Source organism: Frankliniella occidentalis, unplaced genomic scaffold (assembly GCF_000697945.3).
Source record: "Frankliniella occidentalis isolate FOCC.00 unplaced genomic scaffold, Focc_3.1 Scaffold111, whole genome shotgun sequence".
In the NCBI taxonomy this organism is placed as follows: domain Eukaryota; kingdom Metazoa; phylum Arthropoda; class Insecta; order Thysanoptera; family Thripidae; genus Frankliniella; species Frankliniella occidentalis.
The window spans coordinates 115,774-130,554 of record NW_026267239.1 but is presented as its reverse complement, the minus strand read 5'-3'; the positions used below and the strand labels follow the sequence as shown (position 1 = coordinate 130,554).

General features: G+C 47.2%; 4 protein-coding genes across 4 annotated transcripts; 2 read left to right on the top strand and 2 right to left on the bottom strand.

Annotated features, from left to right (window-relative positions):
- The first annotated feature begins 935 nt into the window (after positions 1-935).
- Positions 936-4,202, top strand: LOC113203080 (NEDD8 ultimate buster 1-like). Its single transcript, XM_026417571.2, has 11 exons — positions 936-1,181; positions 1,317-1,630; positions 1,723-1,843; positions 1,925-2,014; positions 2,115-2,272; positions 2,390-2,586; positions 2,668-2,829; positions 2,914-3,052; positions 3,127-3,349; positions 3,451-3,571; positions 3,647-4,202. The coding sequence occupies exons 1-11, from the start codon at positions 1,053-1,055 to the stop codon at positions 3,880-3,882; spliced, it is 1,890 nt and encodes a 629-aa protein (XP_026273356.1). The 5' UTR covers positions 936-1,052; the 3' UTR covers positions 3,883-4,202.
- LOC113203082 (luciferin 4-monooxygenase-like) lies at positions 4,198-8,758 on the bottom strand. Its single transcript, XM_026417573.2, has 9 exons — positions 8,497-8,758; positions 6,514-6,644; positions 6,223-6,430; positions 5,756-6,122; positions 5,499-5,664; positions 5,118-5,405; positions 4,800-5,030; positions 4,527-4,704; positions 4,198-4,443 (listed from the first exon to the last, which is right to left on the bottom strand). Coding segments are annotated over exons 1-9 (1,752 nt in total). The 5' UTR covers positions 8,498-8,758; the 3' UTR covers positions 4,198-4,261.
- Positions 8,759-10,516: 1,758 nt separating this feature from the next.
- On the bottom strand, positions 10,517-13,444 carry LOC113203081 (GATOR complex protein NPRL3). The gene is made up of 9 exons (XM_026417572.2): positions 13,013-13,444; positions 12,808-12,937; positions 12,512-12,725; positions 12,202-12,429; positions 11,941-12,115; positions 11,667-11,831; positions 11,377-11,559; positions 11,039-11,285; positions 10,517-10,915 (listed from the first exon to the last, which is right to left on the bottom strand). The coding sequence occupies exons 1-9, from the start codon at positions 13,250-13,252 to the stop codon at positions 10,608-10,610; spliced, it is 1,890 nt and encodes a 629-aa protein (XP_026273357.1). The 5' UTR covers positions 13,253-13,444; the 3' UTR covers positions 10,517-10,607.
- A 51-nt stretch (positions 13,445-13,495) lies between these two features.
- On the top strand, positions 13,496-14,781 carry LOC113203088 (small integral membrane protein 20; the record flags this gene model as incomplete). Its single annotated transcript, XM_026417579.2, is given in 3 exon segments — positions 13,496-13,704; positions 13,839-13,895; positions 14,704-14,781. Coding segments are annotated over 3 exon segments (238 nt in total), but the record flags the coding sequence as incomplete, so codon positions are not given.

The following is a 14,781-nucleotide window of genomic DNA, read 5'->3' as shown; positions in this document are numbered from 1 at the left end:
ATTTTGTGAAGAAAATCTTTAGATAGGTTATGACATCACAGTACTTTTTTCACCTCAATGTCAACAAAATATAGTTGATGGATGATAATTTGAACTAGATTTGAATTACTACGAAGAACGTTTTTACTCGTTCTTTACCTCCCGACACTTCTTCTCGGAGGTAGAGAACGAGTATTGTGCTCGGGCTCGGTGTAATTTAGACCCCACTTTCAGCGAAGAAATGGTAACACATACAGCTATGCGGGTATAACCAAAATGTTGCATTTTGCGTCTTAATGAACCAATAACAGAGGTTTTTTTTGAGTTTCTAAGCAAAATTTTGAGAAATGACGATTCTAAAATACGAGGAGAGACGTTCGGCCGTTCGCCGCCGGGGCACTTTTCAGCCCCTTTCGGCCGCCCAAGAATCCACATAATACCTATAATATACCATCAAATCACGTAATACTTTGCAGGTGGCTATTTTGACATGTGATAAACAGTTTCTGGGTACTTTCTATGAATAATTACTCAGTGAAATTTAGACTAATGCTAGGTATATTAACAAACATTCACGAACACAAGTCCATAAAATGGGTTATGCGCATGCGCGAGCAGCGCCATCTATTGACGGAACTGTGAACACCTTGACCCGCGGTCGTATGATTCGTTACCATATTATATTTTTCAATCGGTGGGTACGCAAAGCTCTAAATTACACCGTGCATGAGAGAACAGGAAGTAAAGAACGAGTATCCTCCTTTTGCATCAAATTAATTTGATGGTTTTTCATTCTACTTGTTGGTTTTAACTTCGGCCGGCGCCGGGCGCCGGCACCACGGAACGCAAGTCCGAAACGCAATGTGCCCTAGCGGCCCTAGCCCCTCCCGAGCTTGCCCCTCCGATCCGAGGCGAGCTTCGGCTCTCTTCGGCCATTTTGCCCCTCCTCGTTCTCCGCCCGATAGGACATTAGAGCAGCGTCTGCTTTTGTTGTCATTGTGCGGTGCCAGTTGACTCGTGGTTTGCCTACTCCACAAGTGTTTTCAAATTCTTGTGCAACGAACTGTTTAGGAATGGCTGACGATCTAAGAGACGAATTTTTACGAAATGCTGTACGAGCTTACTTAAGGGACAAGAATGTCAAGTTATGGATGTCTCCTTACGTACAAGAAAACGGTGAAACAAATGTCAACGTCATGGAGGTTCGTTAGGTGCTTTGTGTATTCCCCGTACAGATATTTTTCTTCACAAAATACTTTTGGTGCTGTTGTCTTCCATTCCTCATATTCATTGTTAGTTTTCGCATTAATATTTGGTTAAATGTCACGTATTTTCAGGCATTAGCTTTAGACTACGCCACACAACTGAAACTGGAAAAGCGTGACTGTCTTGAGGCTCTGCTTAGCCTCCAAGATAATGCTATTAAAAGAATGAAAGAGCAAGAACAGTTCCGAGCTGGAGGAGTAGCCACTTTGCACATACGGTTTAGTGGATTTGGCAATCTTTCAAATGAATCTTTGCCTAGCACTTCGAAAACTGTCGACGACAAAACCAACTCCAAATCAGTGGCAGAAGTTGAAATCAGTCTGAATGCTACTGGAAAAGAGCTAGAGACTGCAGTGTCTGAAATTTCTGGGAAACCAGCTGACCAGTAAGTGCTTTAGTTTGAATGTGTTTCTAAGTATAATACCAAATTTCTTCAAAATACACACCTCTTTCTAAAAAAATATTTATATTTGCAAGGATCAAACTAGTGTTTAGTGGTCGGGTCATCAAGAAAGACATTTGTCTGAAGGACCAGGGACTAAAAAGTTCATCTAGAATCATGGCAATCGCTCTGAGCACTGAATCACATGAGGTTGAGGTAAGTTTGTCATCTAATTCCTTTTTTGCATTCATTGCAGGAAACAATTTAAGTGTAATTGATCTATCCTTTTTTTCACAGGAGGATTTAATGTATGAAAAACTATGTGAAAAGACACGGTCAGCTGCATCTACATTATCCAAAGGAAGCAATGAGTATGCTTCTTTAGAGGTATGTTGCATCTGATTGAAATCAGCTAGATATAAACAAAACATTTACTGAAAAGAAATTCCTTTCAAATGAATGTTAATTTGCTTTCATGTATTCTTAGCTGGAGAACCAAGTTGGCAACTCTCTAAAACTTGATCCAAAAGAAAAGGAGGCTCTGTGTCTTGCCCTGGCATTGCACGAGAGAGGTCGCTCTTCATTGAAAAGAGGTCACCATTCATTGGCACTCCTATTTTTTTTGGAAGCTGACCGTGAATTTGGGTAAGTTGTCATTTACTTCATCAACATTATGACATAGGTTGTAGATAGAGCTTTCAAAAATTGAAACTCCTATTTCATTTTGGGCGGGGAGATAAATAAAGGTAATTGAATTTTCAGGCAATGCAACTCTGCTCTTCTTAAAAGTGTTGACAATGTAGCTCTGCTACAGCTAGATATTGTTTGGTGCTACTTGTGCTTGCGTAGCATGTCACATATACCAGATGCTGATCATCGACTGGGCATGTGTGAAGTTTCCTTGGAACGTAGTTATGGTAGGAATATGGAACGTGTTGCAGCTTTAAAAGGCACAGCTGGTGAGTTTTTTCGTTGAGCTTTTAATTTTGAGCCTTTTTCTGTCGCTGACCATTGTTAACTTAAGGCATATTGGCTTACAGGTAATGAAGCAGCACTGCTTATGCGTCTGCATTTACTACAAGCTATTGTTGCTTTTCATCTCCATAAAATTGATAGAGCCAGGGAGTTAATTAATAAAGCTGAAGTAGAATTAAAAATGCTTAAAGTCAACACTGATGATATTACGCAGATAGTTGCTTTAGGCAAGTCCAATGAACCAATATATCTGTAATTTGTTTGAATCAACTTTTGATTTTCATCAAACTTTTTCTATTCTATTATTACAGGTTATACTACATCTGAGGCTCTTCTGGGGCTGCGCGCCTGCCAAGGAAATCTAGAAGCAGCTGTTTCTAAAATTTGTGAGTGGCAAGAGGAACGCAAACAAGCCAAAGAACAAAATAGAAAAGAAAGAGCAAAAGAAAAGTGAGTGATTTTTTTGTTGTAATTAGCTGAATGCAATTTTTAAAACAAACGATTATATTTCCTATCTATTCCAGAGAACGTAGGAAACTAGGTAAAACAGCAGATGGCTCACAGTATATTGAACCAGATTGTGTTTCAACTCTTTGTGGAATGGGTTATAATCGCTATCTAGCCATATCTGCATTGAAACATTCTAATAACAACATGACCCAAGCTGTGCATCTTTTGCAAGAACAACCTCACCTTCTTGATGCAGAGAAGCCGAGTGTACCTGTTACTGCAGAAAACATTACTCAGGTTTGATACATATTTCATTTATTTTGTTAATACTATTGACTGCAGAAGACTGTTCTCTGCTTCTGAATTTTCTTTTAAACTAAACTTCAAATGTTAAACAGATTGCTGCTATGGGTTTTGACATTGATATTGCTCGCCTTGCATTGCGGAAACATAATGGAAGTATTGAAGATGCAGTATCAGATCTAGTCACTAATGGTGGAATTATTACGGTCAATCCAGGTAGCTGATTTTGTACATCTCTGTAGAATTTCAGTTTCTGTTCATCAGGATTAATTTTACATTTTGTTTGATCAGATAAATTGCTCCCAGAGGAAGATTCAAATAGTTCTTCTAGTAACAGTGATTCTAGCGCTCAGACTAGCACTGCAAATGACAATGAGTTTGAATCGGAAAGAAAGAGGATGAAACAGATGGAGGCTGCTTATGAATTAGAAAATGACATTTCAACTGAGCAAAATGATCATTTGTGTATCACCTTGGAGGAAGAGGAAACATTTCTGCAAGAATATAAAACCCTTCTAAATCTGTAGAATTTCTATTTCTCTCAGCATCAATTATGATTCATTGAAAAATACTGTTTGTTTGATCTACCATTTTATTTTGATATTCAATTAAGTGTTGAATAGTGTCAAAGTATGTACTTTTATTTGCCTGCCTTGCTTGTGCCAATATTTTTCTCATTATGTTTAAGTATTATCAGTTGTGAGTTCCTTTTTATTTTGTATGTTGTGCTGTGACATAACTTTTTATAAGTGTTCCTAGATTTCTGTAATTATTGAAACATCTGTTATTACTGTATTTTAATTTTTTGTAAGAAAAAACGTTTACATATACAAATCACTGAATATGATATGGGGTTTCTGGTTTATTTCATATTTCACAAAATTTCTTATCCTCGTTACCTTTGAGCTAATGGATATTTTCCAAGTACACACATTTTTCTAGAACACTGGAGTCAAGTTTTGCAATCTCATCAAAAGAGGCCAGCCTCTGTTTTAAACTATTCCGGTTTATTTTTCCTGATGTAGTTTTTGGTATTTCATCAACGAAACAAATGCCCCCTCTCAGCAATTTGTGGTCAGAGAGACGAGCTATGAAACAGGAAAGTATAAATTAATGCCTTTTAACTAGTTCCATCTCCTGTTTACATTGATGTCATGAGCAGCACTCTCACCTCTTACTAGTTGGTGTATTTCTTCTCCGAGCTGTTCGTTGCTGAGGTCCTTCTCATAGGACCTGACTACAAAGGCTGTGGGCAAATCTCCGTGAATGGCGTGTGGACGGCCAACCACGCCCGCTTCTCGCACAAGGGGATGGCAGAGCAATACCTCCTCCAACTGACTTGCTGCAATCTGCAAAATCATTCACCAATCCATTAGTCGCAAGGGGTGGCGGTCTGTGAGCCACTCTGTCAAGAAACCTAAGTCATGAGCCTCGGGTCTCTCACCGGCCAGCTGTTGTACTTCATGAGTTCCTTGATGCGGTCCACGAAGTAGTAGTAGCCGTCGGCGTCCCTGCGCACCAGGTCCCCCGTGCAGTAGAAGCCATGCTCGTCGAACGCTCGCGCCGACGCCTTGGGGTCCCCGACGTAGCACAGCATGAGGTAGGGCGTCTTGTAGCGGAGCTCGCCCTCGGCGATGTCTTCACGTACGTCTCTGCCGCTGACGGGGTCCACGAGCTGCGGGCGTGAGGATCAGAGTGAGAACGCGCTGGGCACGGGCAGCCCGCCCGCCGGGCAGGGACTAGGGCACGCGCGACTACTCACCCTCAGATGCACCCAGGGTTGGAGCTGGCCGAGCGACCCGGGCCTGGGCGGCGGCTGCCCGGGGAGGCCGGTGGAGTCCGAGAAGGCGACCCCCGCCTCGGTGCAGCCGTAACCCTGTGCGACGGTGCAGCCCAGAGAGTCCTGTAGCCGGGCCTGCATGTCCGCGCCCAGCGCCGCGCCGCCCGTCGCCACGGCGCGCAGGCTCCCCAGGTCGTACTTGGCGCCGCCGCCCGCCAGCGCGTCCGGCACCAGCGACAGCAGCCAGGGCGGTGCGAACGTCAGGCTAATCTGCGTGGAGGGGAGCGTGGTCATAGGCTTGCTTCACAATTTTAGAGATCGCTGGGCTGCAACGTCAAAAGTCACAACAGCGGCAAGGGTTACCTTGAATTTGTCTATAGTCCGCATCCAGGTTATCTCGTCGCTGCACGCCCGGACGAAGACCCTCGTGGCCCCCACGAACGTGCACTCGAACATCATGAGAGCGCCAGAGATCCAGGACAGCGGCGACGACACCAGGAACCTCTCTCCCCCCTGCACGGCCCACGACCTGCAGCCCAGAGAAAGCGGTTACTCACACTCCCCTACTCGGCGCGGTGACAGGGCGGGGGACGCGGCTACCTGTTGAGAACGAAACGGACCCGGGGTTGAGCGCGTGCACGAGCATGGAGAAGTCGCTTGTGAGGACGGCCTTGGGCTTCCCCGTGGTGCCGGAGGAGAACAGGATGTAGGCGCCGTGCTGCTTGGGGTCCCCGATGGCTGCCGGGACGTACGCGTCTAGGTCCAACCCGCACCTCGCGGCCGCGCCCTTCTGGAAGAGCGCATCGGTAGATATGGCCCTGGATGGGATCGGCGAGCTGCTGGCCTCATCCACCACCACCACGTGCTGCGTCGAAGTCCCCCGCTGCCGGTGCAGGGCCTCGGCTGCAGACGCCATCCACGGGGCGGTCAGCTCGTCCGAGACGAGGCCCCGAGGGGCCACCAACAGCAGGGACTCCAGGAGTTCATCTGGATGCAGGAGGACCGAGGACCGAGTGTGAGAGGAGAGGTCGTGGCTCTGCTCGCGCCTAGTACTAGCGCCGTGCCGCCCAAGGGCTTTGGTTCTTACCCGTGTTGCTGGAGGGGACGATGGCGGCCACTGTGCAGCCGTTGAACATGGCGCCCAGGACGGCGGGGAACAGCGCGTGGTGGTTGTTGCTGCAGACGGCGACCGTGTCCCCGGCGCGCAGCCCCAGCGCCCGCCAACCCCCCGCGGCGTTGACGCAGCGCTCCAGCAGCCAGCCGAAGCTCACCGAGCGGCCCGTCGCGGCGTCGATCTGCAAGCTCAAAGCCGTGTGTGGAGTCCACTGACACCCGGTGCCCGTGTCCGAGCAAAGTCCGACTGGACAGCACCCCTCACCTGGGCGGGCGGGGCGAGCTCCCCGAGGTCAGCGAAGTGCCGCAGGTGCTTGAGGGTGAACTCGGAGAGGGTCACGCCTGGATGCGGGACGCCCTCGCCGCCGTAGTACACTCGCAGCGACCCCGACTCCACTGTAACAGCCGCGCATCAAATTACGTATCCGTCATACCCTGGCGGCGTAGGCCAAGCTTCCCCATCCACCACACGGTTGAATAGAATGAAAAGGGAGTTCAACGTTGATGGTTTATTCACTTCTTTTACGGAACACTGCTGCCCCGACTGATGGCGCGCGCCGCGCGGTACTCCAGCGGGTTGTTCGTGACCAGACTACTCGTTGACTGTCTTGGGGGCGGGTTATAAAGAGGCTGATGTGATGCGTGGAGCGCACGGCCCGCTGACCGGGTTAAAATTGTAGATTTAGATTAGCGTTCGGGGGCGCGCCAGTAACGGTCAGCCTGGCGCGGTAGGCAACTCCCCCGCCGCCACACATCCCCGTGCGGCAGGCCTGCCCACCTGCAGGCGCCCGCAGCGGTCAGCCTGGCGCGGTAGGCAACTCCCCCGCCGCCACACATCCCTGTGCGGCAGGCCTGCCCACCCGCAGGCGCCCGCTGAGCTAGCCCGGCCCTATCTAGCCGCCACTAGTCCTATCACACCAGGCCGCCACCACCGTGGAGCCGAGTAGCAGTGCGGCGACTCACGCTGGGCGTGCCTCAAATATTCCCACCCGAATGGAAGACAGCCGGGCGGGGGGATCGGGTTGCCGGTAGGGTGCGACCATGCGGACATGCCCGGGACGTGCGACCAACAGGCTCGCACTGCCATCGTGCCGCCCAATGAGGCGTGCATGACTACCCCTCCCGTGTTATTGGCACCTCCCCGCCCTCCTGGCCGGTATCCGGGAAGCACGCCGTCAGGTGACACGGAGGCGACCGGGCGGAGGGGCTTGCGGTTTGAGGGAGTTCGCCACCAGTAGCCTCCTGCCGCTCCCCCCTCCCCCTCCTCTCACATGTCCGATATGATATCGGTGAAGTTGGTGGCTATTCAGGGTCGTCTTTTGCTATCGAGCCTAGGTTGTGAGATAGGTCCGGACTGATGCTGTGAACAAAGTCGTAGTCGGTAGCGCGGCTACCGGGTAACCGCCCCACTCCCGTGCTCCGGCTCGACCACCTCAACGCCCAGTCAGACTCTTCTTTTCGCAGCACCGGTATGACGCCGTCCTCGGGCGGTCGTCTCGTGTTTCTCGCGGATGACCGCTGCCCGTGTCGCCTGCGGGCGGCGGCGGTGCGGCGGTTGGGTGTCTCTTCCTGGTGGCGTCCGGCGTCTGCCACCGGGTGGGGCTGATGGTCAGTCACATTCACGCAGCATCTCCCAGGGGGTATCGCGGGGCATCCTAATCCTACCGAATGGAAGTTTAAACACGATAAACTGCTGCTACAAGAAACGCGCGAACAAACAAAAAAACATAGCACACATGCTACACGAAATGCACAGTTACAAGAGCGGCGCATGTGCAATGGGGATGACCTACTGCTAACTTTGAACTCTGCGTCACGTGTGATAAATCACGGTGCTCCTGTGCGTTGTGGCTTTGTGGCGCCCCGTGGAGAGCGGCCGGTCGGCCGGTGACCGTAGCGTAGGGTTGCAATATCAGCACCCCGCACGGTCGCGAATAGCACAATGCGCCGCGACTGATATGGAGTCTACACTTTCCGGGTTACTCTGACAATGCCGACAGCCTGACCTAGAAGTTTCTTCGCGTACTCGAAACATTCGAGCCCCCGAGCCCCTTACTAAACTAGTTTAGGTGCGACCGAGGGTGCGGCTCCCTTTGGGTACCACAACGAAACGATTACTTGTGAGACCGTGCACTGAGCGACACCATTAAGAAACCAATGTAAATACGGTCCGAAAATCTTCACTTGTAACAGACCCCGGGTTCCCAACCCCGCAGTACACTTTCTGGAATCTGAAATGTTTGCTCACTCTTCGGGGAAGTCCAGGAAGTCTCGGATCAAACAGTCGCCGTGCAGTGCATTTGATGGCCGAGTAAGACAGAAACCGCAGTTTCAGCCCGGCTCTTTTGTTGTATCAGGAATCCTGGCGATTGGGCCGCGGAGCTGAGGGCAGGTCAGGGTCTTGCACGCACACACGCTCGCACACAAACAACAGCGCGCCGGGACGGGCGGTGCTCATCCACCGTCACAGACTTCACTACTGACAGCAGCCACACCGTCCGGCCCGGTACATCCTTTGAGTCCTGAACCACGCCACGCCACGCCACGCCACGCCACGCCCGTAGGATCGGGGGAAGGAGATGGGAGGGAGAAGGGGTGGCCCGAGGAGGCCCCGCCCGGCCCGCCAAGTTGCTGACAAAGTGCGGTTCTTAAATTACTTTATTGAGCGTAATACATCCCCCCCCTCTCCTCACACTATCACGCAACCAACGCCACGTCAGTATTATCGTTGTGGAGGTGTGAGACTAATAACGTGATCACTACTACGTATCCTCCAGCAACGATGTGCCAGCGAGCACAGTCTCGATCACGAGGCGTCATAAAGGGATGGGTATGAGCAACACATGGGTTTCAGCAGGTGAAACATCAAGCACCAAAGTGCAACTTCTTTCTTTCTCTTTTTTTGTAGGGGGAGGGGGGGGGGGGGTCAACCGCATGTTTGTCTCATATGCGAGTCTACATTCGTTATATGACTCGTCGTCCCAGAGCGCCTTTATTTGTGGAATTTAAGGGAGGTGCGATAAGAAGAGTGCATCAAGCCTGTTTACGCAAAACACTTGAGAGCGGCGGGAAATCTCATTATCACCGCATGTTGCGCCACCTGTTTATGAGTACCTGCGTAACACGCGAAACAAACAAAAAACATAGCACACACTGTGGAAAAAAAAATAAGGTAAAGGAACGACTACACTACGGAAAATCTCCGAAGTCGATTGTTTTCTTTCGGAAAACCTCCGTGTGCCTACACGACCTGCCGGTTGTCCGGGTGCTCCGCCTGGAGCCTGGGGGTTCTGCTCTGATGTTCACTGAAAATACTAGAGTCAGATATCTTGCTCTCAGGAAAGCGAGATCAGTGACACAAAACAAAAAATATCAATCTCGTGCGAGCGAGATAGGTGACTCTCACTCAATTTGAGTCATAATTTGCGGCCCACACCCAATGAGAGTGAGGTTCCCCACTGCAATTGGGCGAGTTCAGGGAAATCCTACTCCTACAGAGTGAGAATTCGGTGCACATGACTCAAATGGGGTGACCCTTAGTCTTCGCTCTGATTGAGCGAGGCATAATTGTCTCACTCATCACGAGCACGACACCTCACTAATAGGTGTTCAGTGTTCTGATGCCCTGCTGTGGCGCCGCGCCTGATTCATCAGGCCCGCGTGATGGGGCGGACCACGACGGAAAATCTCCGTGATTTTCCGTAGTCACTACGGAAAAATTCACGGACCGACCGGTTTCCAAATTGACCTGTGTTTATCCATGGCCTATTCCGCGTTTCTCCTTTTATTTTTTCCAATAGTGAAAGCCAGTTTGGGCTGCCCTCTAAGCGCCCTGTAAGTGGTGGCCATCCTGGGCCACTATAGAGCCAAGTGCGTCACAACGACCAGGGAAGGCCAGCGCCAGTAGGAAGGGCCCCCCTACGGGCCCTCCGGGGTGCTGACTGGTGGAGGGGGTAAGGTGATCCCTTCGGAGGAAGGGAGGCGGACACGCGGCGCGCGGGGCTTCTGACCCGTTAGCACACCGAGTCTCATCCCGTAGTGCCCTGTTCTCCTTTCGAGCCCTGGGGGGCTTCCCTCCACCGCCCCGAGGGCTCGTCGCTCGTCCGCTGCCGGCTCGGCTCGACTCGTCCAGTCCACCCACCTCATGAGCTGGTGGCACGCGTGGCTCAACACCCCAGCATGTCCACTGGCACAACACGGGACAGGGACAGGTGGCAGGGGAGGGAGACATACAACAACTTGGGTCTTCCAATGAAATCAAACACATCTTTTAAAAATGCATAAAAACAGGCATCAGGTTTACTGTCGAGATTTTTTTTTTGTATCACAATAGCAGGTACTTAAAAGTAGAGAACAACGTCACGAGTGGGAATAAAATATTCCAATGGCTGGATCCTCAGTCTCGCAGGTCACCAAAACATCACGGAATTTATCAAGGAGTTGCAGCAACTGAGATCTGCGCAAATTTTCTAGATACATAATTTCTTCGAGATGATGAAGCCCCCGGAGGTAGTTACTACGATAAAGCTTTGCGAGTAGTGCAAGATCATCTGAGTTTGTGGCAGCTGGTATTTTTAAAATTGCCACTCGCTCTGCTTCACTGAAATCTGCCAACAACTCTTCTGGAATGAGACCATGTCCCTTATCTCCATCAGCTGAGCCATCATCTAGAAAAAATAAATAGTTCATTATTAATAAACGCAAAATATGAAAAAAAAGGGGGAAAAAAAGAAAAAGAAAAAAAAAGAAAACATGCATATTTTTTGTTGTTAAAATTTTATAAAACCTACCCATATTTGGACTCATGCTTAGGCCATTAGGAAAACCGGATTGGTTTTGAGACATATGGTCTCGATGTTGTAAAAGTTGGAGTTGCTTCTCTGCCCTTAAATTAACAATATCATCACTAATAGAACTTGCATCACTATCACTTCTTGCATGACCTCCACTCCAAGTCCCAGCAAGACCAAGGCTTAATTGCTCCTCTGGGGTGCTTTGGAAACTGCCTTCCCCTCGGCCAGTCACCAAAGATCCTTCCTAAAAGAAAAAAAAAGAAAAAAAATGAAAGCCATAAGTCCGATAAAACTATCGTATTGAATAATGAGTCTAATAAAAAGGGATGACTTACTTGATGAGGCCAACTTAAGCCTCTTGACGAGGCCATAAAATATACATAAGTGTGTAGTTGTAGTAACAGCCTATGGCGCAGCATCCAGACCACAGTCCGAATCAATTGAGCCTGAGCTTGAGACCCAAGCAATGGGCTGATTTTTTGTCCAATCGAAGAAGGTAGCGAAAACTCACTCATTGTCTGCAATTCAATTATTATTTTTATTAAAGAAGGGTGAAAAAAAAAAAAAAAAGGATTTCTATTGATAAATATTAATGAAAGTGTCAAAATTCATTGGATAAAACTACCTGTAAGAGACACATTCCTGGGAATTGTTCAGAGAAGCGCTCAACAAAAGGTGAGCTGAGGTCTGTTGGTGCATCAGGAGCAATTACATAAACATTACTTTCACAAAGAGGATAAATTACAGTGGCCTTTGCCCAGTACACCAAGTGGCCTGTTAACTGAAAAACCTGTGGAAAACAAATAGCAATTAACTTAGCATTATAAATTAAATTCACATGCAGTAAAATTTTTAAGCAAAATATTATGATATTACTGTGCCATCAGTAATTTTTATACCTGAGCTAAAGTGAGGTCAGCATCTGCTGATAAGGTCTGCAAACTTTTGAGAGGAGTGTGGACTTGGACAAGTCTTAAAAGAGCTGGCGATGCATCTGGTGGCAAGGTCTCAATCAGTTCTGATGGTTCGACGAGCAATAAGAGCCCATGGTATGGCCGAAGACTTTGTAGACACCTGCCAAAAGCCAAACAAGTTTACAGAATAAACCATAGAATGAATTGGAATTGAACAGACTTTTATTGGAACATTGATTGACATACCTATCTATTGCTTCTGGTTCAATAATGAAGTTTTTACGGTGGAAATGAATTTGGTGAACTTTCTGTGGAAGGCAAAAACTGACTTGCAGCCAGTTATTAATACGCAAACGTATAAGACCAGTATGAATAAGATCTTGGAAGACACCCTTTAATTGTTTTGCAAGAGTGCTACGGTGAAGAATAAGGTCAAAAGCAGATTCGGCTCCATCAATATTACATTCACCTTGCCTGCAACAATTTTTTTGGGTTATCATTCAACATAAGAGTTAAGTTTAGTTTTGTCACTCTTTTCACCTTTTAAAAGAATTACCTAGCAGAAAATTCATCATGAGCTGTAACCATTATTTTAGCTTCTTGCGTTACATAGCCACATCTCTTTTCTTCATGGCGCAAAGCAACACCCAACCTTTTGCTCAAGTCATAGTAACATTTAACTATAGAATGACTTGCAGTTGCATGAAGAGCAAAGACCATATTTATTAAGGTGGTGTGTGATGAGGTTTCCAGTTTGCTGCCACTTCCCCCTGAGAAGAAAATTGGAAATTAAATTACAAATTCTGGAGGAGCAAAACACCCAAGGTAGAATAGAATAGAAACGAAAGTAACCTAAAGAACTTCTTCCTGTGCTTGCTGCTGGTAGCTGGATAGGATGTCCAACAAATCGGACATCATTTACTTTCAACTCAAATTTCCGTTCACAGAGCTCTGGTTTGACAGCGAACAGTGTAGACAAGACCTGCATGACATATTAAAATATTACCATCAATCAATTTAATTCAGTCTAAAATTCTTATTAATATTAGACATTCACCTCATCAGTGAAACCTGTGAGACGACCATGCTGGATGTTTGAAATCTGCGAGGGTTGACTTTGTAAAAGGTCCTCAGCAACAGTCACTGCATAGGGATTCCGACGACGTATTTGTTGGCAGTTTTCCCCATGATGTCTCGAGTCAGTTGCATAAGGAAATCGAAACAGTAGTCTGTCACCCTTACTGTCACTTTCACAAAGTATGACACTGATAGGGTTTGCTTCCATCCTGCTTGTCATACACCAAGTACTTTCATGGGCAGAAAACCCTGGCCAATGTCACATAGGCACTGCACTAAGTGAACACTGGGTTTTCATTGCACTCAAATACCAATAGATGACCAACACTCAATCAATCAATGGTAGAGGAAAATTAGCATGGTAAACATGTCTATTTGGCAAAACAGCAGAAAAGAATGGTAAACGAGATGGGGCCACTGTCGGTGAAAATAAGAATGGTGTGCCTATTCACACAATACACTTCTGCCGATATGACATTTTTTGTGCGAATATAAGCTACAGCGGTTGTTTTCTAACTTAAACATTCGCCCAAACATTTGGAAGTATATAGATTTAGGCGTTACAGAAAATGACTACGCAAAGAAAATTGGTCACCGTCGGTATTGTAGCGGCATTAGGTCTTGCAAGTTATGGTGTTATTATCTATCCTATGCAGCATGCGGAGGAATATAGTAAGTTATCCGTTTAACCTAGCAAAGCAGACGACTCCACATAAATTTATGGGCAATTTCATTTCAAGATTTTATCATTTTTCCATTGTCACTTCTTTGGGTTTTTTCTCATTTATGGATTTTATCGCTTTCAGGGAAAGTGCAGGAATCATGGCGTGCAGACATAGATAGAGACAAGATCCAACCTGGAGGTATGTTGCTTTCTTGTATACAGACTGTTAATCCCTCAATTGTGTCAAAAGTGTTTCGAGGCCACCCCCTCCTTAAATAAGCCCATCTAAAAATGTATCTGTATACATGGCATCACTTTACATAGGTAGTCTCAAAATGTGTAACAGTGTATTCAGCACAATATATAGACAACTATGTATAGAGCGCCATTCCCTGGCAGCACAGATCATTCTTAAAATTGTCTTTGAATGGTCTGGCAACCAAAAGTATATTGTTGTTTGGTGCTGAAAGAGTGGCATAAAAGGTGTCGTAGTCTAGTTGATCTAGTCCCGCGAGGCGGAGGTGCCTCATCTCAGCCGAGGAAGCTTACTTAAGAGGTTTCGAGGAATGTGATTGGTTTTAGTCCTAGGCCCCTTCTAGGACTCAGGCTTGCCAAGCTGGAGGATATGGCATCAGCATCTAGGGGAGTTGGTAAGGGGTCTAGTGGTAGCTATTTGCAGCAAGTGTGAGTGTCGGTCTTAGACCTTTACAATTACAGGGACTTTGGTTTGACAGCTTTCTTGTTCATTTGTTTTTGCTTTAGCGGATTTCGATTTTAAACGCTGTTTGTTTACGAACAAACAAGAAGAAATGCAACATTATGATGCAAATAGCTCCCACTCACCTCCTCCGTGACTTCCCTACTCCCCTAGTCGCCAACACTGTAACCTCCTGGGCTAACCAAACACATTATGATGCGCCTCACCTCCCGACACTAAATTCATCTTAAACCATAGTTTGTCATGTCGATTTCGTAATATTGCAATTTTTTTCTTTTTTACTTTTCAGGTATGAGAGTATGGTCTGACCCTTTTCAAGAGAGAAAGAAAGAAGTACCTTTATATATGCAGAAACCTAGGAAAGAAG